At 37.1% G+C, this 25,710-nt stretch overlaps 5 protein-coding genes across 7 annotated transcripts; 3 read left to right on the plus strand and 2 right to left on the minus strand.

Moving 5' to 3' along the window:
- Positions 1–166: 166 nt before the first annotated feature.
- Positions 167–4,251, minus strand: LOC124435451. The gene is made up of 4 exons (XM_046985389.1): positions 4,111–4,251; positions 2,756–2,966; positions 1,952–2,675; positions 167–1,216 (listed from the first exon to the last, which is right to left on the minus strand). The coding sequence occupies exons 2-4, from the start codon at positions 2,964–2,966 to the stop codon at positions 472–474; spliced, it is 1,680 nt and encodes a 559-aa protein (XP_046841345.1). The 5' UTR covers positions 4,111–4,251; the 3' UTR covers positions 167–471.
- A 6,216-nt stretch (positions 4,252–10,467) lies between these two features.
- Positions 10,468–12,953, plus strand: LOC124435453 (glutathionyl-hydroquinone reductase YqjG-like). The gene is made up of 8 exons (XM_046985394.1): positions 10,468–10,517; positions 10,588–10,707; positions 11,094–11,293; positions 11,493–11,713; positions 11,816–11,909; positions 12,139–12,255; positions 12,422–12,538; positions 12,649–12,953. The coding sequence occupies exons 1-8, from the start codon at positions 10,487–10,489 to the stop codon at positions 12,736–12,738; spliced, it is 990 nt and encodes a 329-aa protein (XP_046841350.1). The 5' UTR covers positions 10,468–10,486; the 3' UTR covers positions 12,739–12,953.
- A 421-nt stretch (positions 12,954–13,374) lies between these two features.
- Positions 13,375–23,077, plus strand: LOC124435452 (F-box/LRR-repeat protein 5-like). Of its 3 annotated transcripts, XM_046985392.1 has the most exons (8): positions 13,375–13,582; positions 14,157–14,483; positions 14,708–15,114; positions 15,705–15,903; positions 16,309–16,391; positions 16,761–17,003; positions 17,466–17,713; positions 22,734–23,077. In XM_046985392.1, exons 1-7 carry the CDS (start codon positions 13,508–13,510, stop codon positions 17,704–17,706), a joined length of 1,575 nt encoding a protein of 524 aa, XP_046841348.1. In that variant the 5' UTR covers positions 13,375–13,507; the 3' UTR covers positions 17,707–17,713; positions 22,734–23,077. The 3 variants fall into 3 exon arrangements, with proteins under 3 accessions (XP_046841348.1, XP_046841349.1, XP_046841346.1); XM_046985393.1 differs by lacking the exon at positions 17,466–17,713; XM_046985390.1 differs by lacking the exon at positions 22,734–23,077 and having other exon boundaries at positions 13,376–13,582; positions 17,466–18,008.
- LOC124435450 (dual specificity tyrosine-phosphorylation-regulated kinase 2-like) lies at positions 18,316–20,535 on the minus strand. The gene has a single exon (XM_046985388.1). The coding sequence runs from the start codon at positions 20,442–20,444 to the stop codon at positions 18,672–18,674; it is 1,773 nt and encodes a 590-aa protein (XP_046841344.1). The 5' UTR covers positions 20,445–20,535; the 3' UTR covers positions 18,316–18,671.
- A 1,100-nt stretch (positions 23,078–24,177) lies between the features above and the next one.
- LOC124434063 lies at positions 24,178–25,590 on the plus strand. Its single transcript, XM_046983924.1, has 2 exons — positions 24,178–24,393; positions 24,642–25,590. Exon 2 carries the CDS (start codon positions 24,643–24,645, stop codon positions 25,375–25,377), a length of 735 nt encoding a protein of 244 aa, XP_046839880.1. The 5' UTR covers positions 24,178–24,393; position 24,642; the 3' UTR covers positions 25,378–25,590.
- Positions 25,591–25,710: the final 120 nt, after the last annotated feature.

Genomic DNA, 25,710 nt, shown 5'->3' on the forward strand with positions numbered 1-25,710 from the left:
CCCGTACAGATTCCTGGACATCAATCTTGCTTATTGGATTAAAGAACGAGTATGTCATCTACGGTTTATTATCGGTCGATGGGAGTTAAGTAGGCACGTACTAAATACTACAAAGGGAACCGAAATTAGAGTTTTCCTGCCGAAAGTAAGTCTACACTTGTTGATGTACAATTTAACAAGAATTTTCATTATATTTTCTTGCTGGTATTAAGTATGCACCATTAGCATTTTTGAGTCTTTTGATTGATTTTATCATTGTGTGAACACAAGCTTTACCCAGCTTCACCAATTACCATGGCGACAACAAGCATTGTGCAATAACATAGAAAAATATCAATATCTATCGCTTGATGACCGTCATGCTATAAGGACCTTTTCTCGAATTGATAAAATAGACCATTTAAGCGTTAACAGAACGTTCAATCATTCAGGCTAAATACTTAAATATGCGTTCATAAAGCCGTGTTTCCTTCAATTTCTTCCTGCTTCCCAACCGACGGCCTGACCATATGTAGGAGGAGGCTCGTGGGGAGAAATGTTTGGGTTAGGGTTAGGGTACAATCCATATCCAGTGGTTGGTGGGTAAGGTGCGGTTGGTGGGTTCTCTGCATAAGGAGAAGGCATGATGCCGTAGCCGGAAGTAGGATAATGTGCTGTCGTCGTGCCGACCGTATAGCCCGAAGGTTGAAATCCATATGTCGGAGGTGGGGATGGTTGCATTCCGTCGTAAACAAACCAAAAGCTGTGGACATCAATGGGGTAGTCAGGACCCTTGTCTTGATGTACGTATTTGGCCGAGACGTCCCCTGCCATCAACACGCGCCAACCACGTGCTGCGTACGCCTCTATAACGTTGCAAAGAAAGCTGCGCACGTGACACGTATCGTTGTTTATTCCACCGTTCCACGGACAACCTTTGAGTTTCAATTGGCGTACGCCACCAAAACTAAGGTTCATTATTTTTTCTTCCTGGATCCCATTCATCCAGCGGCTAAGAAGAATCTGCCTAAACGTGTCGTCCAGTTCAGGTGGCGCGTTGATCAGACGGAATTTATCCGAATCCGTTAAACTGAGACACATGACCGGACAGCGTTTGGGCTCGCCTTTTTTAAATATCAACACGGATTTATCAGTTGGGCGACGTGAGATATCTATGGCTGCTATGTTATGCCAACCCTGCTCCATCATTGCTTCCAAAATCTTGAGAATTAAATACCTAAAAAAAAGTAGAAAGAACAACGTTATGTATAGTCATGCTGTGAAACGGCCAATTTCAATCCTAAAGCGCCCCTTTCCGCAAAAATTTTTAAGTTTGCCAAATCGTCCAATTTTTATTGCTATTTAAAGTTAGCAAAAATGTTCCTTCTAATGGACCTTGTCCGTCGTTAGAAAAGTCTGGAACGACTTACCTTTGTGACGTCATGCAAGGGATTCCTCAATACAAGATATATATAACAACCACCTTGGATGACGTCAGAATTTGACTAGACCCACACTTCATGTAATAACGGACAAGGCCATTGAAAGGCAACTTTAAGCCTCCATAACAAGAAGACAATTTGACCAAATTGAAAAACTTTCTTACCGATATGTGAGATATTACACCAAGTTTTGATATCGCTAATAAAAGTTATTGCAGATAGGGGCACTTTAACGTTTTGGTCACTCAAGCATGCAATGTTAGCCTTATTGTAACTTACAGATTACTTGTACGTAAGCTAACTCTAGCAAAAAATATTTATTACTTTTAAGCTAAACGTGCGTTTCTATGCCTACTTGAGGATGCTGCGTTCTTTTAAACCTTTCGAAACAGTATTGTCTATTGGGGACTACTGCAGTTTAGCGGAAACCTTGGACACTGACCCAAACCCTAACCTATAAACGAGCCCGCGCTCCCGATACAAGCTTTTCGGGTGTCCGCTAAACGGCAGTCTAGCTGTCTTTCGTGTACCTTGCCATCACCGACTCCCCCTTTGAAGAATGCCAAGGATTGCCTGAAAGTTTGAATTCCCAGCTTCCATGATGGTCTTTTTCATCCTGAATCGTACCGTGTGACCATGCGCTTTGTATAACACCGCGTATTATTGTTATGATCGGCTCGGGGGCGCGAATAATTCGGAGACGATCGGTACGATTAAGGCTTATCGTACAAAGCTGGGGGAACGAGCCTGCGGGCAGGTCGGGATCGTGGCGAAAGAAGAGAGAGTCTGCGGTACTTTTGAGGTTCACGTTGACAGCGAAAGAATATTGGTGTTGATAAAGAAAACCGACTAAATTTTGGAGCAGCACTTTTGCCATGATGGATTGCTCGTCCGTTGACACCCAAGGGTTACCGCACATCTTTATCTCCAGCACTCCATTTTGATAGGATTCATTTTGAATTCCTCTCGTCCAATTGCGGCGGACTGTCTGCTTAAAGGTTTCGACGAGCTGGGTTGGCAGATTGATAATCATAAGTTTGTCGGTGCTGCTCAAGCCAACGCAGGCAAATGGATATGCCGATGAGAAATGGCTGGGAGATCGTGTGAGAAACACCGCACTTTTATCGTTGAAGCGTGCCAGGTCACATGACACCACCACTCTTCGCCCAATGTTATATAATCTGTGAAGGATTGTCGCTATCATTTGTCGTGAATTTTGAGAGCTAAACGATCCAGTTGAAATAAATGGATTACCTAAAACAAACATAGCGAGATATTGCCGACTCAGATAAAATTGTACACCGTTTACGATCAAAATTTATCTGTTCAGTTACCTTTAACTTTGAATGCATGACCCGTCCCACAAATGGCATATTCCTTTTGAATGCCGTGGGGCCAAGATTCCAAAATTGCCTGCCTTATGGTCGACAGTGCAGCTTGATCATGGTGAAGAACAGTGATGCAATCAGTGTTTTGAAGAGATATACACATGGTGGAAAAGCCAACACTGACTTGAGGTAATGGCATTGATGTGTCGTTACCCATCTTGATAAAAAAGGTATACAACCATGAAATAGTTTAATATTAATGGCCGCAATTGGGCATGTACACAACTTTGTTGAATATGTTGATTTTTTATTTTTTACAACACTTCTGTCCTTTAGAACTTAGCCATATAGTTTGATCTTTTGTCAACAATATACTTTTAGTTTTAATTTTTCCAAGCTATAAAGGTAAACTATCTAATGTTTCAAAATGGGTCACTGTTATGGTAAGGACCAGCTAGAATTCGATATTCTTAGCTTGGCAAGGTGTGCTATATTTAAGAAAAGTGTTCACATATGTATTCATTACCATTCTTAGTGAGCGCCATGCTAAAGTATTTTAAATATTTGTTGAAATATACAAAATTTTAACTCACTACAAGACTTGCCAATGAATATAAAAACTTAGAAAATGAATTAAACACAAGACTAAAGAATTAAAGTGCAGCTTTGCATTTTTACTATATTTTTGACATATTTAATACTTTGCTCATATGCATGAAGCAATGTAACACAGTAAGTCGAGTATTTTATACACACAAACTGATGACCAGCCCTTTATTTGTTGCACTCACATCCATTTAAAGGAGGGAAGGGACTGAGACAGAGGTTCAGCATTACACCCAAATTATGAGGTCACGGACTCAAGGTCAGTATAACATTGCAAAATACATTTGGAATTTATAGTTGTTTATGTTGATTTCCTATCTCCTTCCTGTGACTTTGTAAAATGTTTAATGCGTATTTGGGACACAAGTTAGCTTGTGGTTGTACCCCAGATCATTTGAATTATCACGACTATTAATATGCCACTTAAACTTCAGCTTATGTTGTCACTCAATGATTATCTGCTTGTCATCGAGTTAAATACACTGAAATCATGCGCAGGTTGCGTCATTTCGGAAAATGCGAGGTAAATAACATAATGCAACATCAGCTTGAAAAGCGAGAGCGTTTATTGTATATTGCTAGACTTTTGATTTCAAATGACTTCAATTTAAAAAAGCGTTTGTTCGAAATCATATTCGTTTACATATCAGCGAACAAATCGAATTTGCTGTGGAAAATTTTTAATTTTGACGACGTAATCGGCAATGTAATTGATTGTTTGGCAAAGCGATATCATTGCTAAAAACTGCGCTTACCTCGGTCAAGTAAATTTTTGCACCTATCTGAAATATTACGACGGTAAAATGAAACTCAACCAAATCAGTATGGTCTTCTCAACAACGCCTGTAGTCGGAACGCGAGGATTGACAACATAAACAAGTTAAAGTATGCCACACCGGAAATCGTCAAGCAATCATATACGTTACATGACAGTAAGAAGACAAGATTTAGCAGAATTTCACCATTGATGCATTTGTGTTTGCATAACGTCTTTAAATTTTACGACTAAATCTTCCGAGTTTACACAGGTCAATAAAACATTACACAAAATTTAATTGTTTATGGTTTATATAAGACGTTTGTATTACTTTTCCTCCACTTCCTGTGCATATGGCTTGAAAGAGGATCTTAATCTTAAACGAGAATGCTCGAGTATTACCCGTACCCTGTGTTAAGTAGGCAAACGTAAGGCTCAGTTTGTGGGTTCACTGCATATGCAAGGGGCATACAGGAGATCGCAAGAGGTGATCTTTTTTGCTTTGCTCAAAAGTAAGAGGATTTCTAATCACAAATGTCAATGCAATGCAGACCTTCCAAGTTTTTTCAAATACCTGAAATTCCCGCATTTCTGTTTGCTTTCCCATATTTTGCATATGATAGTTCTAGCATTTTTAACTCTCGAAGGCTTTTGTGCAACTTTTCTCCTTTTTCTGTTCGTTTGATCAAAGTTCATGATTCATTTGATTGGTTATTTTTGCTAAGGATGGAGAGAAGGTGGTCTTCATCGAGTGCCAAATGAAACTATACTTAAATGTGCTCGCACTTTTATAATGAATTCAAAAGACTATAATTAGACTCTTATTACATCTAACATTTTGATGATAAACATCAAACACCCTAACTGCAACCAATGTAGACAACAAAATAAGCTTACCATTGGTGAAATTAGCTAGATTTTGATCTTCAACAGTGCACATTTGCATATCTTCAATTCCAGGCTCTTTTTTCTTTATTTAAACATTGGCCTGGCACAAATTATCTCTCGAAAGAGCGGAATCACTTAGTCCGTTTTTCCAAAAATATCGAAATTTGATTCGAAATTTGATTCGAAATTCGCAAAAAATCCTGCTCTTGGCGGCGGCTTTGTCAATTGCTTCCTCTAATCAATGACTAACTTATTACCCCATCGATGGCAAGAATTTTGGAAAACGGGCGGAAAACTTCCCATGAGAGAAGGAGGGATAAATGAGAATGCTCCATGCCAGCCCTGATATGACATTGCCTGAGTGCAAGTCAACCAATGGCAATTCAGATAAGTGATAATCGCAATTCAGATAAGTGATAATCGCATACTTTTGACATTCTATTTTCTGAAATACTTCATCTAAAACGTGGTTTCAAGTATTGACGTCCGTTCAACACGGCTAATCCAAAGGGTCAGCATCTACCTATTGTATGATCAGAGTTAACAATTAGTTCGTGGTATAACTAAACACATTACATTAAAAATGATACATCCGGCTAGAGGACTAGTAATAAATTAATTTATATCTGGTAGGTACTTATTGAAATCGAAGTTTGTGTCAACTCGAATTTGTTTCGAATTATTATGGATGTGTTTTCAACAATACGAAGCGATTTTAAAGCCCCACTCACTGAGAGTGAGCTTTTAGAATACAGGCGAAAGTTGTGTGAATTTTTTTTTCGTGGACTGTGTGATTATTAATGGCGATCAGCCAGATACCTATCTCCCTTGTAGTTCCGTCGAACTTTGGATTGTTGCTAGACATGTTGAATTGTGCAAACGATCTTGAAATTTTGCTTCAATCGCTTAAAAAATCTTCTTTGTGTGAGCACTGGTGATTGGTAAACCGACTGGCGTTTGGTTACAAGGAATTTATACACTTCATATAGCAGCAACCATGTGAAATAAAATTTTTATGGAGATCCACATCACCCTTACCTTGTACTCCTGTAAATTTGTCAAATTAACAACAGTGGAAAACCTTCAAAAAACCATTGAATACTGCCTCGTCCGCATCCACTGAAATCGAACGGAATTTTTCCTTTGATAGATAAGTAGGTTGATACAAATTAAAGTCCATTATATTCATCAATGATCATGTTGCAGTATTATCTCGCATTCTCTTTCATCCCAGAACTACATCTTTTCAAATTTCGTTCCACGCGTTTTCTAGCATATGCACCTCAAACTGTTTTTAACTATGTCTAAATCTTGCCGACTTGGCGATTTCCCAAGTTGTTTTTTTTTAATGATTTCAACGTTCTTTACGGGTGACTATGGATGCAGTTTTACAATTTCTTTGGCGCCGTGTTGGCTAGATATTGCTAGACACATCCTAACTACACCAGTCGTGTTAAAGTTGCACCTCTCAATGCAAGTGTGCAGCCCACATTGATAATTGAAATGGAGAGAACAAAGGCGAGAGCCTTTTGTGAATTTGACAGAATTGTTTTGAAAACGCGAATGCACCTCATGGTAGCGTTAGTCACTCAAGATTTAAGTTCCGCTTTTGCTATTTTCACAAAATTTTCAATCGTTCAAAGTTTACTTACACCGTTATTTTCACGTGTTAGCATTTTCATGCAATAATTCAATCTTTCTACTTTGTTTGTCTGTTCCTCGCCTTGTTTGGTCCTAGATTCTGGTTCAGTTTGATGTTGTTTTTTGTCCGTTAGTGCTTTCATTATTCGCGCAAACTTGACGTTAGTTTTGATAAATTATTTCGCTCGCGTCGACGCATTGTCTCCGCTCTATTATCTGATTGCAATTTCTGCGCACTTCATTAGCATATTTTGCGTTAACGATGAACAACACAAACAGGATTATTGCGCAAATAAAACGAATGGTTTGACAGGTTTTTCATGATTTATTGAATGGAAATAATGATAGTTGAAAGCTTAAACTTAACGAATTCTGTCATAAACATTTCTTTACAACAATATCTTTAAAAGCTCATAACTGAAATAATTATATGTAATTCAATTTACTGGCGAGACTTGGATTCATATTGTTACGACAATTTCGTTATTCGTATTGCACTAAATATCAGTACACTCACTGTAGTGTACTTTGCCAAGAAACCAAAGCGAAAACATGAAATGCTATTTGTCACAATGTTTTTCCGAACAAGATATCTTCCCTAATGCTTTCCCTGATAAGGTAAAACCATTTATGGTTTGTTTTCAGTTGCAATCTTTCTACTCCGACAAATGCATGAATTGGCATTCGAGTTGAACTTCGTAATTTTACCCTGATGATGTTAAAAAACACAATGCGTACATTTACTCCTTTATAATTGTTGTGCTAATTACGATAAAGATTTCAACAGTCTAATTAAATGACCCTTCTTGTAGAGTTTCGTGACTGTATTTTGTCTAAATCTTGAAAGTTGTTGTGATTAATGAATCTTTGGAACGAATGAACGTCTAATAGGACTTTGCATGAGATATTGACAAACGCAGGCTGGCAGTATCCATGAATCTGGTGGTGTTAGGGCAACGTATGTTCTGAGCCAAATAGCTCTATACTTTTTGCCTTACGTTTTACCTTTATAAGGTAAAGCTCTATACTTTTTGCCTTACGTTAGGTTATGTGAATGATTCAAACTGATTCAAATTCCATCACGAGATCCAACGTTTGCATTCATTTGACATGCGTTGCGTCTCTCGCAAGCACGACTCGTGGAAAATCGACTTTGATATCGATTTTGATATTGAATGGGCAATCTTTTTGGCAAGGTCTTTAAAAAACACGATGGAGAGACCTTGATGTGCTATGTGGATGTAGAATGGTCTATTTTAAGATAGCGTCAGGAAATCGTTATTTCAAAATTGCAACCATTACTCATTTGACAGAGATTATAACAAATCCCTGTGGTTGTGCCAGACTCTTCGTCCCTGGCCTCACCGCGAATATTTGTCGAACGAGGCGGAAGAGTAAAGCTCGTTCTCACCTTAATAACGCCCTTTCGATTATCGGCGTAGTCTTCGCTTTCGATGATATGGTCCATTCGGAGACTTTCACAGGAGTTACCTGCGTTCTAAATTTTACAGGATGCACGACATTTTGGTGTTATCTGGTTTGGGTTGAAAATTGTTTGAGTTTTATGCGTTCTGGTGAAAAATAGCGGTGTTTATATTACGGGTAATTGATGTGCCAATTAATTGCCAGTTGTATGAGGTGACAGTCAGTTTGGCACGCGTGCTCAGACAACCATCCTGATCTCGGTTAGCTCATGCTGAGAACATTTGCATAAATTGCGCTGTGGAAGCCTGTTCAGCTCATTCAAGAGCTCCTTGCTACAACTGAAAGCTTCGTTCAACTGCTGTTCTTTTGTCAACTTTCATCGTCTTCATATCTTGAAAAAGATGGGTCGTGGTGTGATGTAAGCATTTTTGTGTATTTTAGTGTTTAAATTGAGCCGGGTTTGATTTGGCGTTCTGAGTACAGTATGGATTAGTTAAAGTGAATATATTTTTATTTTTTAAATGTGCGCATAGAATATCTTTTAAGCTATTTCCTACAGACAGGATGTGTCCAAGAAAATAAGCAAAACCAACTAAAAACATGTTCATGTTGATTCTCAAATTATTAGTTTTATTATTAAAAGCTTAAAAACATTCGAATCGCACATTTTTTTGATTGGAATACGTCTTTCCATTAGTGTATCGTTTGTCATCGTCTTCTTGGCGTGTGTATTTTCAAAGTTGTCTCGTGTGGAAGGGAAACCGCTACTTCGTACGAAAGACAAGGGTGTATCCCTCCCTATTTTGCCCTCCACTTTAAACAACAGCTGGTGTCGAAGTGCGTTTTTCAAGGAGCGCATAACGGAGCCTGGATGCGAGTCCAAACTTGTATACAATCGGTTTTGTTACGGCCAATGCACGTCCTTTTACGTACCACGCTTTCCATTTGATAGCGTTCGTATGTGCAACGGATGTTTGCCTGTAGTAACGGAAAGACGTCTCGTACAACTGAAATGTCCTGGCAAGAAAAATAAAGTTCATTTGAAGGAGATACTGCTAGTGAAAAACTGTCGTTGTAGAGCAGACTTCACTCCCAAGTCGAAAACCAAGGGAAGAAACTGAAGCGGACAGCTGCCTAAAGAATAATGGATTTGTCGCTTCGTGACAGGGAACCTCTTTTTCAGTCTACGAGCGCGCGTACAGGGAGGATGACAAATGATCACCAATTATTGTGGACTGACTAAGCATATATTTACATAAATTTGTATATACATATACCTGCTCTTCGTGATCTTTTTCAATTGAGATCAAAGAGAAAACGGGAAAGAACTCTTATGTTAATAGAAATGTCACTGTTCCATTTGTCCAATGTCTGTAAGATTTTTTAAAGGTATCATGTATCATATGGTACAGTGTTGAAGCGGTTAACTTAAATACAAATTGTTTTTGACTTCAAGTCATCTACTGTTTAGCATTGTTATGCCGTGAAATGAAGGGAACTTACTAAGCGTTGAAGAAGTTTTGTAAGTTTTTCTATTCATATGTTTTACCGTAGTATATAGAACCAAATTACGTGATATAACTGAGTGTCTTTAAGAAAACCAACTCAAATCACAGCACTACATTTTAGTTCATGCATGGTATATCTATTTTTATTAATATCACTATTGCTCTGTTTAAAAACCATGACCAGCCGACAATTTGAAAAAGTATAATATAAAACAAATTCCGAAGAAACAAGACATCTTGAGATTGCAAAATATGAATCAAAACAAGACGAGAAGTAAACTGTTAACTGTAAACTGAGAACAGTTTACTTCTCGTCTTGTTTTGATTCATATTTTGCAATCTCAAGATGTCTTGTTTCTTCGGAATTTGTTTTATATTATACTATTGCTCTGTTTCTTGTATACCCAATGGAAAATACGCATGATCAATAAAAAGGGCGTTAGAAAATGTAATCTGTATTAAAACACTTACTTGATCTATGTAAAAAAATGGAAAACGATGCTATAGTAACTTCTTTTTTGGTCCATGAAATGCGGCAACAATTTAATCATGAAATACAGCACTACATGTACACAACGTCCTTACAAGTAAAACAAGTGAACAAACAACTTGTTTGGTTTCTAGTGCTAAAAGCGCAATTAGAATTATGAGTACCATCTCAATGGTCATAAGAATTTACCATTTTGCTTACACAATAACCAGGACAAGAAAAAACAAGTTTTTGAGAGATCAGTGTTAGTAATTCCGTGGTAATTCTATTGGTTTGACAGTATTTTTGGAGTGAAGACGAAATATTGAAAACTCTGTCTCTAAATTCTTTCAACCTTGAATTGATCAAAAAGGCAAGAGGGCGGAGAGCCCTTTATTGGAATTAGTTTTATATTGCTTACATTAAGTTGTGCCTTTTCTAAAATGGAGGGATCAAGCAGTTCGCATTTAAAAGGTTTTTTCTGTTGCTATATGTTTACGTTTGTGGTAATTGAAACCATTTTTTTTTATATCATTGATGACAGGAAACGTCGGGTCTCTAGAGAATCGAGAAATAACTGAAAAAGGTGAATACGTACGACCTGAATCTGGATTTCGTAATTGGATATCTGCTGATGGAACAAGTGGCTTCAAGGCTGAAGCAGGTGAGAAACGCTTAATTTTTACCACTCGTGTAGCCTCTTAAAACGTCAAAGGAACACCGAAGAGCTTTTTCATCTTGCGATTTAATGTGTCAGTTGTCAAATTACCTTCTCTGTCTTGCTAAGATAATGCTGATTGCTGCATGCTGAATTATTGAAGCGTAAAGATAATTTTGGATGCGTATTACAATACCAGTATGTTTTGATTTGAGTAAAATATGTGTGCTTTATCTATCGTAAGTAATTGAATATAAGTATAAACTCTTCAATACTATCCAATCCCCAAGCACTTATGTGAAATTGTAAAGTTCAATTTACTAAAAAGCACTGCTGTGGCACACCTATTATTTCTTAAAGTTGTGGGTAGTACATTATTTCTACATGCATAGGTCGTTACCATTTATATGTGTGCTATGGATGCCCTTGGGCACACCGTACATTGATTTTGAGAAAGCTGAAAGGATTGGAAAATGTGATAGCAGTTGATTTTGTGGATTGGTTGCTGAAGAAGCCAGAGGGATGGAGATTTAGCAAGGAGAAATCGGGATGCACTCGTGATACTGTGAATAACTTTGAATTCCTCAGTGAGGTACATTTCCTAAGGCAGTTTAGTAGGAACTTTTGATGTCGGCATTCATGACAAAGTGCTCCTTGCTATAAATGTACTAATGGCCTTTTATATTGAAAAATGAATGTTTGACTTTAATATGGCTGCGTACCTGTTCATGTACCTGGTTAATAATGTGCTTTGGCACTGGCAATAAAATAATATGGCATTTTTTCTCAAGGTGTATAAATTGTCAAATCCCACATACTCTGGTAATTGGACTGTTCCTGTTTTGTTTGACAAAACCAATAAGGTCATCGTCAGCAATGAGTCCAGTGATATCATCCGCATGCTCAATACAGAATTCAATGATTTTTGTGAAACAGAAAATCAAGCAAACCTTGATCTGTATCCTATAGAACTTCGAGAAAAGATTGACGGTATTAATGAGTGGGTTTATAGGTGCGATAAAGATAGATGCATAGATTATTTTATCAACTGTACATGATTATAGGAGGAAATTATGAAGATGAATGATTTTAATACAATTTATGTATTTCTTAGTGATATAAACAATGGAGTCTACAGATGTGGTTTTGCAAGCTCACAAGAAGCTTATGATAAAGCTGTCTTAAAACTGTTTGAGTCGTTGGATAAGGTAATTAACTTCAACTGGTATTGCATTTTAAAAGTATGTCGAAATATGTTTATTGAAAGATAACTTTCTTTCTGTTTAAATTTGGTCTACTAAGTTTTGGTTAGTGGCTTAAGGATTATATTGGCTATTTGTCTGTTAGCCTTGAATTTTTGGCTATAAGCTTTTGCACTATTGTTAACTGCATATAAATTGCAAAACTGAATCAGAATGGTGATCATTTTTCTGTTAGGTGGAGCACATACTTGCAAAGAACAGATACCTCACGGGTGCCAAAATGACTGAAGCAGATATCCGACTCTTTGTGACACTAATACGATTTGATGTTGTTTACCATTGTCACTTCAAGGTACTTACATTAAGTGCAATACTGTCCAATGAGGATCTCAGATCAAATTGAAGAAATATGATTTCTTTGTGTTTCTATTGTTGAATATATAAACAATGTGAAGAAATCATTATACTTTGGGAGGGATAAGGGAGCATATGGATGAGTTATTTATTGTTTATTGAAGTGCAACAAGAAGAGAATACTGGATTATCCTAATCTATATGGATTTATGAAAGATATCTATCAGTCTGCTGGCATTGCTTCCACGGTGAATTTTGATCACATAAAGAAACTTTATCAGGTTTGTCAATGCATGCTTATATTGCAAGTTTGTCACAGTATTATGAAATTCTTATCTTCCATTTTGGAGTGTTACCTAATGCATTTCCATACAAAAATTTGTTTTTGTAGGTCAGCCAAAGCACGATTAATCCTTACGGTATTGTGGCAATTGGTCCTGATTTGGATTTGATGTCTTTCCATGGTCGTGGTGAACTTTGACTTGCAATGCTTTGCAATACCGCAATTTTGTATTGTAATTTTGATAATGAACTAGCCTTGTTCGAAAATGTCCACAGATTAACAGCTGTGTACTTTGCAGGTGTATGGAAGCTGAAGTATGAAGAGAAGGCCTTTGCTTGTCTGTAGCATGCTCAAAAAGTACAATGTCATGTACATAGTACATAGTACAATACTAATATCTTCATGATAAAGAAGTACATAGTCTAGTTTCAGTCATGGTTTTAATATTGGTAGAGAGAATTGTTTTGAAAACAGTTATTTCTACTGCCAAGATATTTTCTACCCCTTCATTCCACCATTATTGAGGGCATTGTGGACCTTGCCCCTACAACTTCCAGCAATATAGCTCTTTGATAAATTCTGGCTGTTCCATTGACCAGGGGGGGGCATGACAGTCCAAGATATTTTATCGAGAGTGGCATTTATATCATTTCCATCACTTTTGTGTCCAAAAAAGAGAAACAGAAACAAAATATTAGTAAATATACGGTTTCTAAGCCAAATGGATAACCCACTATAATTATGATATCTAATAGTATTGTAGAGTGTGTTAAATACAATGTGATTATTTCATATGGGGCGTTTATTGGATCATTTACGACAGACATTTCCATGACGTAATGTTTGTTCGAAGCATTGAAATATAATTAATATAAATAAGCTGCTGCAATTGCCAAATGGATAAATCGACATAGTAAAGCAATGGAACTCTGCATTTCTTTCTGAACTTTTGAAGATTTTTGTCGTTATGAATAGTGAACTTGATGTATTTCTTATTCCTCACGCAAAGATGAAGCAGTTGGTTCGGGAAACCTCTTCTCAGGTGAGAGTTGTTGAGTTTGACTCGGAATGTGCTACTTTACCAAGGCGGCAAGGTCTCGTTTTAAGTTAACTATTGATTAACTTCCGCCTTCCTGTTACGATTACAATGTGGGGGAAAATTTTAGTCCAAATTGGTACGTCTTTACTTGTTTAACTTTGTACGGATTTCCAAGTTGCTGAAACGTTTGAAGAATGTCATGCGTAAAATGTAAATAATGACCACAAGGCTTCAAGAGTTGGACTTTAAAAGTTTACACATTATAACATTTGTTAAAGAGGTCTTGGCCTCTTCTAAATTTCTAGTAGTTGCTACAGTGTGTCCAGAATTGTATTTTTTTCTTGAATTATAAAATTCGGTCTTGTTTGACAACTGTCCGCCCGATCATTGCTTCCCAACTACGGCATAATGTGCACTTCTATGAATGCTGAGATATTCGTGGCTTATAAAGGCTCGGTGTATTTATGCTTGGAAGATAGCTTTAATGATATATATTGAAATAATTTGCAAAGATTTTCTGGCAGACTGCGTTACATATTTCACATTCCAGTGGCCTAAAACTTTCCATAATTTTAAGGTATTCGCAACTGACTTCTCTGACGACTTTGCTGTTAAAGGTTTATTGCATTCTTTATATGTTGCTTTCAATCAGTTCAAACACCACGAGGAAATTGAAAATAAGTATATTTTAACCAAATTGAAATCTCGAGTGACACAGTCCGAAGTTCTTGAGATTCTTGGTTGCATTCACAATGACACTCATGTCAAAGACATTTTAACTATGGTGAGAAAAGCCATGGGTATTGAAAGTGGAGGACAAGGGACAAGGTTAAAAGATCAATTGCAAAGTGCTATTACAGAATTCATTGAAGATTTTTTACCACACATGAAAAAAGAAGAAGAGGTATTGAAATCAATTATATAACAATATTGAATAAGTAGGTTGCAGATCAACTGTATTTATCTTGATTAACCATTGTACATCAATGTTAATCAATGGTATTGTTAGGGATAATAGGGATATTTGCAACTCAACCAAAAATAGTAAACATTATATATGGTTCTCACTCTGTTGTTTCTTACTGTCATAATACATTTTTTGTTGGTTTTTTTTCTTTCTTGGCACAGATATTTCAACCTTTGTTGTCAACATACCTTTCACGAAGAGAACTCCAACATTTACGAGAAGAGGTTGTTAAATTGCACCTAGAGACATCTGAAAAAGAGCCATCTCTTCCATCTGCTGAAGTAACACAAGCAAATTCTTTAACTCCGAATAATGAATTTGCCATTTTACCCAATGAACTGTTAATGAAGATTTTCACTTATCTTTCTCCACTTGATCTATGCCATTGTGCACAGGTTTGCCGGCATTGGTTCAAGGCATCATGTGATGGCATGCTTTGGCAAGAACTTTACCCACTGCGATGGATATTTAGAGGTGACTGGAGGACAGGCATTGATGAATATGAGTTGCATGATGGAAGCAATGATGGATCATGTGAGGAAGATAAGGACAAGTGGGAATGCGAAAGGTATGATATTTATGGATTCGTACTTGTGACAATGATAGTTTGCTTAAGATAACATTAGTCAATTTATCTCATAGATTCCAGTCTTACCTAAAATTTTCATATTTTAATTTATTGCATTGTGTTTGAGCGAAGATATTTTATGGTACAATGGAATTCTGTTGATGCAGTGACAAACTTTCAGAGGTAATAGGGTTGCATGAGTGGGATGCCCCAGTTGTACAGGTAGATTTGATATATAAATAGGGATATCCCGGGATAAATGTAGTTGCCATATCAAGTGGGCTACATTAACAAGGTTGCCTTAACTTGAGGTTCTGCTTCATAAATATCTATAACAGAGACTGAGGCGGTGATCAAGAATGAATATACCTGCAGTACATAATAAATTATTAGTTGGCACCCAGTAGAATAGCAATTAGGTTTTACAGCTGTCCATCTGTCACATCGAAATTGCCTAAATCAATCAAAGACTGCAAATAATTCAATGCATTATTTTCCACCATTTCATCCATTTATTAATCGTTTGTCAATCTTTTGTTCAGCTGCCATGCTCCTAGAAAATGTACCAAAGCTTTTCGTATTAATTTCAGCTCGTACAATGAAGGTGAAAGTGTTTCTTCCGGAGATTCTGTGGAGGAAGAGATTGATGAGGAAAGACTGGAACGAGTGACAAAACAGGAGAATAACAACAATCGATTATTGATGATGACCCGTTATTTGATACCACGTGTCGGTCATCAAGTCAAAGTGCTTGTGTTGGGATCGTGTCCTGGCTTAACAAACGGTTTGGTAAGATAGCAGTGCTCTAGTAGATAGCGCCGATATTGCTATTGGTAATGAAATTGAGACTTACTTTTTCCTAGCGGTTATTCTTTTTACGTAATTTGGTACGACGGTACCATAATTAATGCTTCCACAGAAGATAAGAAGTGAAGTACCTCAGAATGCGTGTAAAAAGTTTGTGTGAAGCTATAGTTTTTTGGGTGTTTTTTGTATAGTTTTTTTATGGTAGCCCAGGTCTCGGACATGGGCGCATCGTGATGTGGATTTGAAGAAGGCTTGGTAATGCGTAATTGATGTTTAGCACTAGTATTGTTTCCAGACAGGACAACTTTAATTATTTTCCTCTGTTTCAACGCGCAACATTTCTCTCTAGCTTTTTTTTTGTATATTTTTTACGCGCCTGCGAACTAGGTGTACAAAATGCTCTCCTATTGCAAGAACTTGGAACATCTTGACCTATCGCAGAATAACATTTCTGACCTCGGACTCAATGGGTAAGTTATGTTGTGCTGTTTGTAGTGTTTTGTTGTCATGAACAACTTATGATACAACCATTGACCTAAAATACATGCCACGCTACCTGTAATAGAAAAGCCTAATAATTTTACACCCAGACACGCGTGTGTAGTTCAATCAATTTTCACTCGGCGAGAGAATCTCGAAACACTAAACACGCGTGTCTGGGTCTAAGATTTGGCTTCAATTATTTGCTTCAGGTAGCGTTCCATGTATTTTAGTTCAATGGATACAACTTGACGTATTTCACATTCTCTGAAATGTGTGAAAACTGTCAAGTGCTTCATTCTAAACATTTTTAATCATAGTGTTATACCATTCTGTACATTCTCTTTCTCCAATTACAGACTATTTCGCAAAAACGGTGGCCAAAAATTACGTCATCTGGATTTATCTGGATGTTCCAAAATCACTGATAGAACATTGAAGAAACTCACTCTTGCTCTCACCCCCCGGACAGATAGTGTCGGGCAAAACGCTTCCGTGGAAGGTGATAAGCAAAGTCGATGCGATGAACGGATCTCTTCGAGTCGTGGACTGCGGTATCTTTCTTTGTCCGGCTGCTTTCACATTACTGATGATGGAATAAGGTTCGATGATTTTTTCTGTCAATAGCGTAGCCAACTTGTTAATTAGGGGAGGGGGTGGGCGTATTCTTATTTTGCATGTCCTGCCGTATTAAGTTCTTTTGAAATCCATTGTTTTCTGCGGTTTATAACGTGCATGTGTGAATTTTAGCCAGTGCCCCCTCCTCCAAATTATCGCGTTTGGTATAAGCCACTATTCACTGTTTTCTGTTTCTCAATTTCTGGCGTTTCCTGTTGTATTTTCATTTACATTAGGTAAAGCGCGGTTTCCAAATGGTCGTGAACATGTTGTGACAGTGTCGCATATGTTGCAGAGATACTCTAACTTTTCATCCCTGCGACGTTTGCGCCAATTTAGCAAGACTTTTACGACCACACGAAAACTATAAAATTATTTTCTACGGTTGGCTGTATACGAAAAGGGTTTTTTTTGAGCTGTTCATACTTTTCTGTTTTTTAAAACAGGATGTTATCGAGACATGGAAGTTTGCGACATCTTCGGCATTTGGACTTGTCGGGATGTTTAAATCTGTCTGCACGTGGTCTTAGTGCTTTGGTCACCAAGTGCCCATCGTTGTGCCCTGAATCTTTCTTTTATTGTGACAATATTTTGGGGGGACCGTATCCTGAGACGGCTAACGGCTGCCAAAATCTTGGCTGCTCTGAACGCGTCTGCTGCAGATCTGGTAGTTTACACTGTGAATGATTTGGAGGTAAATTCGCGTGCTGGTATTCGGGTGTACTTTCACTCTTGCTCAGCTGTTTTGTGTTGTTCAATTTTCATCGTTATAACTTAAAAATGTTGCCATAGGCGCGGGTGAAGGGAGGCTAAAGTTTGACAATTACTCCCCAAACAATATTTTCAATACTGTAGTTTTTCTTTGTACTATAAAATAATATATGTGTAAGGCAATTTTGAAGGGTTTCCCGACCCTTCCACTCCAAAAAATCATAGTACTTTGTAAACTCTTAAAATTTTCATCGCGAATTAAAGAATTACCTAAATCACGCGGTCCATTCTTTAATTAGCTTATCGCAAGTGGTATATGTTGATTGAATTATTGGAAATGTACAAAGTTTGCGCATACCAAACTCTACATGCAGGCAGCACCAGCACCTATTATCGTGTATTAGCGAATGAGGTGACGACCATCTCCAATTCGATCGTATGCCTTAGTGTATTGCAGTATGCGTTTTGATGATTAATGATCATCTGTTTTGTTAAAACATGATCAACATGATATCATCGTAAATACCAGCTGTTCTTCTCTCTTGCAAAAATCTGCAAGTCAAATATCACTACATGTGCGGTTAGTTGTTCGTGAAAACAATATCCAATTTGATATGAATGCAACAAGCCGACTGTCTTTAAATCGGATTCAACATTCCTTCATACTTCTATACAATATTTCATATGTACAGGAAACATAAATTTGGTATTTTCATTGTACATATATGTACATTAATATATGTATATAATATATATACACACACAGTTGCTTATATGTACAAAAATATTATCCTTTTCATAAAAAATCATTTGTTCTCTCCAGTCAACAAAAGCGACATTCGATGATCGCATCCTTTTCAAAAATAGAAGTTTTCACTTTTTAATTGTGGGATCTAAGTCTCAGGATATTAGGTACTTTCATATTTGGGTAAAATTATTTATCATCTGCCAACTATTTTTGGTAATACTGTACGACTCGTTTCGGTTATACTTTCATTCGGTTTCTTTGCTTTGGTTTTCGCCGATGTGGGTATGGTTGGCGGGAGTTTGGTAGAGCCAGATAGCAGACGCGGATGTTTCTTATCACCCGAGGCTGGTGGATTTGCTTTAAAGTTGGACGAGTTGTCAGGAGCACGTGGCAAACGCCTTCGAAGCCAAGAATGTCGTAAGGCTTGTGAAGGTGTCATGCGCTGCGATGGTTCCCATTCCAGACATTTTTTTAAAAAATCGATGAAAAGGGGATCATCGCATCCTTTGAGCGCCGTAATCCAACTTTTAGAGTGTGGCGGACCACGAAGTTTGCCGTGTCTTGAACGACCGCCATTCAAAACCGTCTCTCCGTCTGGGAGCGTAGTGACGGTACAATATCGCGGATGTCCTTTGGAACTGAAAAAATTCTTCGCACGTTTTGACGTTTGTGGCTCAATAAAACGAGCTGGGGGCATACCTAATAGTTCCATGATACATGCCAACTGATCGCTTTCGTCTTCACCGGGAAATAGAGGATAGCCTGTCAATAATTCTGCTAGAATACATCCAAAACTCCAAACGTCAATTTGCATTCCATATTTAGCGCCTAATATGACCTCGGGTGCACGATAAAAACGACTCTGTATATACGTGTATATCCTCTGATGTTCATAGCAGCTGGAACCGAAGTCTATTACCTTAATTCCACTTCTTCCTTGCTGTTTTAACAGTATATTTTCCGGTTTCATGTCACAGTGAATGATTCGGTTCTTGTGCAATGCGTCCAGACACTGTAATATGGAGTGCGCAAACTTTCGTACTAGTTGTAAACTGAAACCCTGGAATTTGTTCTTTTTTACAAGCTCGTAGAGATTCATGCTTAGCAACTCGAACGTAATGCATATATGATTTCGAAACTGAAAGCTTTCTAGCATATGAATAATGTTATAACTATTTTCCTTATCTTGCTTTTTCAAATGTTCCAAAATACGTATCTCTTCTGCCGCTTGTCTATGAAAACGTTTCTCGTTTCGGACCATTTTTAGCGCAACGTACGTGTGTGTTTTGTGATCGTATACCTTGACAACTTGTCCAAAACTTCCTTTTCCAATAATCTTCAAAACTTCGTACCGATAAGCTACGTGATCGTGAGGAACATGTACGTACGAACCTTGTTCATCGTCAAAACTGCCATTATTTGCCCCTCCTATCACACCTTGCCGTTTCTTAGCATTTGGTCCCGTAAAATATACTTGCGGATAGTTGAAGATTTCGTGATGTTCAAATGGTGTTAGTTTGTTCATGAACACTTTCATTGCCTTTTCTGGACTCATGGGTATCGACCTTCCTCTTCCAGTCGATTCAGCACTGGCTTTCCTATCCGTATTGTTATTGTTTCGGTTTTTTATGTCCTCGGCCGGCGTTGAATTATGCGAATTGGACGTTGCTCGTGATGCAATTGTATTCGCGTTTCCTTCAACTCTGCCGCGATGATTCGTCTCCTCCTCAAACAGTTGTTGTACTTGAACGCCTGCTAAGTGAGGGAGAGTGTTGTTCGATTCGTGCGATGGCTGTTTCACCGTTTTTGTGGCGGTCTTCAATGGAGGCAAAACATGTTGGCTTGACAAATCTTCGCTCGTATGCGTCGTACTGTTTCTCTGATCAAGTTGATAAATTGTCTCGCCCGTTTGAATCGAGCGGCTTTTTGATACTTGTATAGGTTTCCTTGTGCTTGTGCTAATCATTGTAGCAAGACAGCTTCAATAAAAGGCTTTGTTTTCAAAGGAAATACTCCATATTCTTTACAAATCCTGTCGAGAATCTTGAGACTGTCATTGACTAGAGCTATGCTTTTGTATTCCTTCTTTGTTGTTAAGGCTAGTCAGCCAATCAACGCGCAGTAAACACAGCCACCACGGCAACCACACGTCAACAACAAACCACCTACCGTGTCTCTTAGTAACCATAAGCCAATTAACGGTCGAGTTTATGACATCATTCATCTGTGGTAAATAACTAAATATTTGAATTATTTTTTGTTGCGTAATTTATGAAAGTTTGCAGGCTTAGTAGTTAGTAAACAAAGCAAAGATGTCTATATTTCAGAAATACAACTATAAAATAACTGCGTCGTACTCGAGAATATATCTCATAAATTAAGCAAATAATCTGGAAAAATTTTCAAATTCGCACATTTATTATTAATTAATTAACATATTTATATTTCTGATAAAGAACACAAAATGGCGGAAAGAATGAAATTGTATCCTTTTGTACATTGCAACACGTGCAGCTTTTTCAACGTATTGCGAGTAAAGTTTTGTTGTAATTTCTTGCGAAAATTTGTGGAGAAGTAAATGACAAAGTCGTGATGTATATACATTGGCAAGTCGCGTTAATTTGTTGAGTATTAAATTGCCTAACATGCATGAACATTGCGAGTGAGTTTGTTTTACATTAACTAGCCGAATTAATTATTTGTAGTTTGACTACAGGAATTTTTGTTGTGCTGCTCGCATGTATGTTAACACTGTTTCAAACTCAAAGCATTCTACCACTTGTTATCTTTCATTTGAAAATTAAAACGATTATCTTTAAATAATTCTAAATATGCCAGTTATGATTCACTCATTGAATAATTTATTTGAAATGTGAATAAATGTAGACATTCATCAGACATTTTGTTGTATGTGCATCAGCCAGTTATCTTGTTTTAGCTTTCATTAACAAATGCCTGTATCTACTTGAACAGAAACTTTTGATTTTGAACATGCAACAATCCCTGAACTTACAGTACAAAATGTACATTTGGCATAGTTACATAAAAATGGCTAATATAGGCTGGTTGCAAGAAGTGTGGGCAATCCATGATGTAGACATGGAAAATCTCACATTGAGACAAGTGCTCGAACTGTAAGAATATGATAAGAAAATTACAATATATACAGATGTGTCCTTTTGGCTAACAACATTATGGCTTTTCAGAAACTCCTAAATTTAGGCATTGGAGTTATAATTTTAGTTATACATTGTGCACAAGGATTGCATTGTTAGAATCACTTAAGTTCTCTATCAGCAAACATTAATTACTTAAAAGGGGAAATCTGTTATTGAGGCTCTGTGAACTCCCGAAACAGTCAAATTGCAAGAACAGTGAGCTAGTCTTCACACAGTGTATAAGCAGTTGATGTGCCCTCTCAGGCATTACCAATGAGGCAAAATGGCAACTACCTTTGACAGACTCGATGTGAACACAAAATATAACAAATCATTGATTTTAAGTTATTAATTTTGTATCATTCCAGTAAAACTCAGTCAGTAAAATTCATGTTCTCATTCAAAAAAGAGTGACAGACACGTGCGAATCTATTCACAACATAACATAAATTCTTAGCTATGTATGATGTAATCAAAATTGAAGCACGTGAACCACGAGGCGTAGTGATCGACAAGATGATAGCCATGACATGTTTGATTCAAAGTTAAGAAATTTTTCTGGTGTAAAAATTAGATTCAAAGGTCTTATGCAAAGATTCTAATGTTTTGACGCTTTCCCTATTTTTTATGCAATAATTTTGTTGCATGTTCTAAAATATATATTAATTGACGATTAACAGCGTTGCAATATGCAAGTTTTTTTTACTTCTGCAAGCGATATCAAATATTTGCCTCGTTGATTTTTCGTTCCCTTGACATTCAAACAGAGAGTTAAAAATCCCTTTCCCAGATAAGGAAAAAGCCGAGATTGCGATGAATTCCCTGAATGTCGATCCTGAACCTAAGCGAACAAAAGTTACTAAGACCTTACAAATTCAAGAAAATATTTTGATTGTGTATGTTCTCAATAGCGTTACATTATTCAACGTTTAGCAGTATCATCATCTTTGTAACAAATTTAAAGTTGCATTTTCCTAGTAAAAGACAAGTGGGCTGAAAATGTATAAACATTTTGTAGCTTGCATTGTGCTTGCTTGTTGTAAAACTTCCTCTCGAAGCATGTTGTTTGATAATACCTATCACTTATTCGTTGTTAGGTCCTTTGAAGCTCTGGAGACAAAAAACTTGCGCGTGGCTTCCAACTCATTTCTTGACCATCTGACACTTGTGATGAAGACAATTGACATTTATGGATAAGAAAATCGACAATGCCAAGTAACATTTGTGAAACATAAATTAAACATATTCAAATATATCATGAACGATGCCAATTTATTGAGCATGTTGAGATATTTCAAATCTTGTAGCGCACTCGATGTAGAAATTTGATGGGAATCGTATCAGCTGGCTAGGATTCGAATTAATGCAAAAGAGCTTAGCTAATTATGTAGCTTATCGAAAGGCTCTTGGGAAAATTTGTATTTAAAAATTATTGAAACAATTTGTACAGTTTTCCTTTCTTTTCCTTCCAATTCGAACCTTGGATAAGATATCTATCTTCACATTTCTATGAAACCGTTTCGTGTTTTTGTACTGCCCAGGGGGTGGGCTTCTCGATGTCTCTAATTTGTGCACTCACATGTGTATATACATAAGGGACCAGTTGGGACCTTGTGGGGTCAATAGGATCCCATGAAGACCAGATCCTTGAAGGAGTATTCAAGATTGCTTTTATGGGATCGCTCCAGGAAACTTGGAAGCGTGATGAGGTTCTTTTTCGACCAAAATTACTACCAAACCTGAATTAGTAGTTGAGATTCTTCAGTTTGTTTTTATTTTCGGAGCATTGCGGTAGTGACTTTCATAGCGTGCACGTTTGGACGGAACAAAATTTCACTGAATATATTCCCCCATAATTAACGACTTATAGTTCTGTTGTATTTCTTTTTTACTCTGTTATCCCTTGACTTCCACTATAAGTGAAGTATATTTATTGTTGAATTTCAAAATGTTTGCTTTTATGTTGAATACATTGTGCAATTTACCCGTTACGGTACGACGATCCACTACCGTTGAAAAACTGTTAACTTTAGTATGTAAAGGCTTTTTTTTACAAAAATCATTGATGTCATCAAAAATACTTTTCTGCTCTTTTGAAGGTTGCGTGAATGTGACTTACATTAGTTTTTCAGTTTGATTCTAAATTCGGAAGCCCAATGAAAGACTTCAATCTGGTATATGCATGCTCATATATTGGAAATACAATTTTTCACGTGCTTAAACAAGCGTCAGTGTATGCTATTTATATTCTAAAAGTTAATGAAATCTAGCAAACCAACATGATATGTGTGTAAAATTTCCGCTTCTTGAAAAAATAGATTGTACTCTTGCGGGAAAATCCTTGTTAGCACAAGTGCAAATGTGCGAATAGCGCGCAGGAAATGTGTCAGTTCTGAATCCGGACTTAATAAATTTTCTACATATAAAGTAGATCTTTCGAAACCTGAGCAAATATTTGTTCACATTTGTGTTTTTCCATACCATTGCTCGTCAATGTGACAGCCTTAATAAAAAGAAATGTTATGTAATTTTGAGGATCTGCCAGACAGGCGGAAAAGGCGATGTATTGTATTTGCCATAAGGCGATCGAACATTTGAAATTTTTCATTTTCTGTAATTTGCGTTGGTCACCCACGCTGAACGACAGAAAGTATATATAACCTGGCAGAAACGTTAGATTTTCAAAAACCAATAGATCTTTCCGTAACGTTTTGGAGAAAGAGTGAAAAAAAGAGGAATCAATTCGTTTGAATCAAGGTGAATTACTTCAAAGGAGTAAATTTGAGGAGATGACGTAAAGTTAACTTTTTGTTAGCTGTGTAATCTTTATTCTCAGGAAATGTCTTTTATTTAGAATCTTCCTTGCGGCTCCACAAATGAGTCTCTTCAAAATTCAATTACAATTCTCACTTTCAATTCCATATTCACTTTTAGCTTCCAAACTTACACAATCCCAACTGTATATGTATACTTTATGTATTATAAGTCTCGTGTTCTTTCTCTAGCATGAATACCGTTCATATTCTGTTGGTCGCTATGCTTTGCTGTGTCTGGTCTATAGCCTCTCGGCATTTGCCTGGAGAAGGGGAAAGAATTTCTCGTGCTGTGACGAAGAAACTAGAGAAAGATGGCAGTAATGAGCTGGAAGCAAGATGTCTTCCGGGTCTCTGGTGTAATAACGAAAACGACGAAGTGTCAGCCAAGAAATCTAAGCCTGATTCCTCACAGGATTACCTTGTGGGAACTGAGAAACGTCCGAAAGAAAACTCACTAAAACAGGCATTTTCGATGGTGAAAAAGGCCCGCGATGCTATGTGCCTTCCAGGACTTTGGTGTAACAGAGATAACGAGGAAGTGTTGGAACAAAAAAGCAATAAACGCAAACTCTCTATATCACAACAGTATCCTTTGCAAACTGAGATCAGCTCGGAAAAAATTGCATTTAAAAAGCCACCATACTTCGCTAAACAGCGCCGCAGTGCCATGTGTCTTCCAGGACTTTGGTGTAACAGAGATAACGAAGAAGTGTTGGAACAAAAAACTAATAAACACAAACTCTCTTTATCACAACAATATCCTTCGCAAACTGAGATCAGCTCGGAAAAAATTGCATTTAAAAAGCCACCATACTTCGCTAAACAGCGCCGCAGTGCCATGTGTCTTCCAGGACTTTGGTGTAACAGAGATAACGAAGAAATGTCGGCAACAAAATCACAACAGTACCCCGAAAAAGCCCAATAAACAATCTTAAGACGTGTTTTAGATAATGGATTTTAAAGGATTCGAATGAAAGGCATCTTTGAAGTAAAAACACAAGTTTTTAAAATGTTAAAGTTTCTGGGATTTAGAAATCTGTAATTTCGTTGAAGATATCTCAAAATATATAATTTTGTCCTATTAATGAAATGAAATGAAATCTATTAAACTACTATATCAATAAATTTACCAAACGAATTTTCGCAAGTGTTTTGCCTCGTTTATAATCATTAACAATTATTCAGCAATAAGAATATTTTTTCATTAACTGTTTCTCGTGGTCTTATGGACTCGTGGACCTTATGGCGGTTTTCGTTT

The sequence above is a fragment of the Xenia sp. Carnegie-2017 genome, unplaced genomic scaffold, assembly GCF_021976095.1.
Source record: "Xenia sp. Carnegie-2017 unplaced genomic scaffold, XeniaSp_v1 HiC_scaffold_14, whole genome shotgun sequence".
Lineage (NCBI taxonomy): Eukaryota > Metazoa > Cnidaria > Anthozoa > Malacalcyonacea > Xeniidae > Xenia > Xenia sp. Carnegie-2017.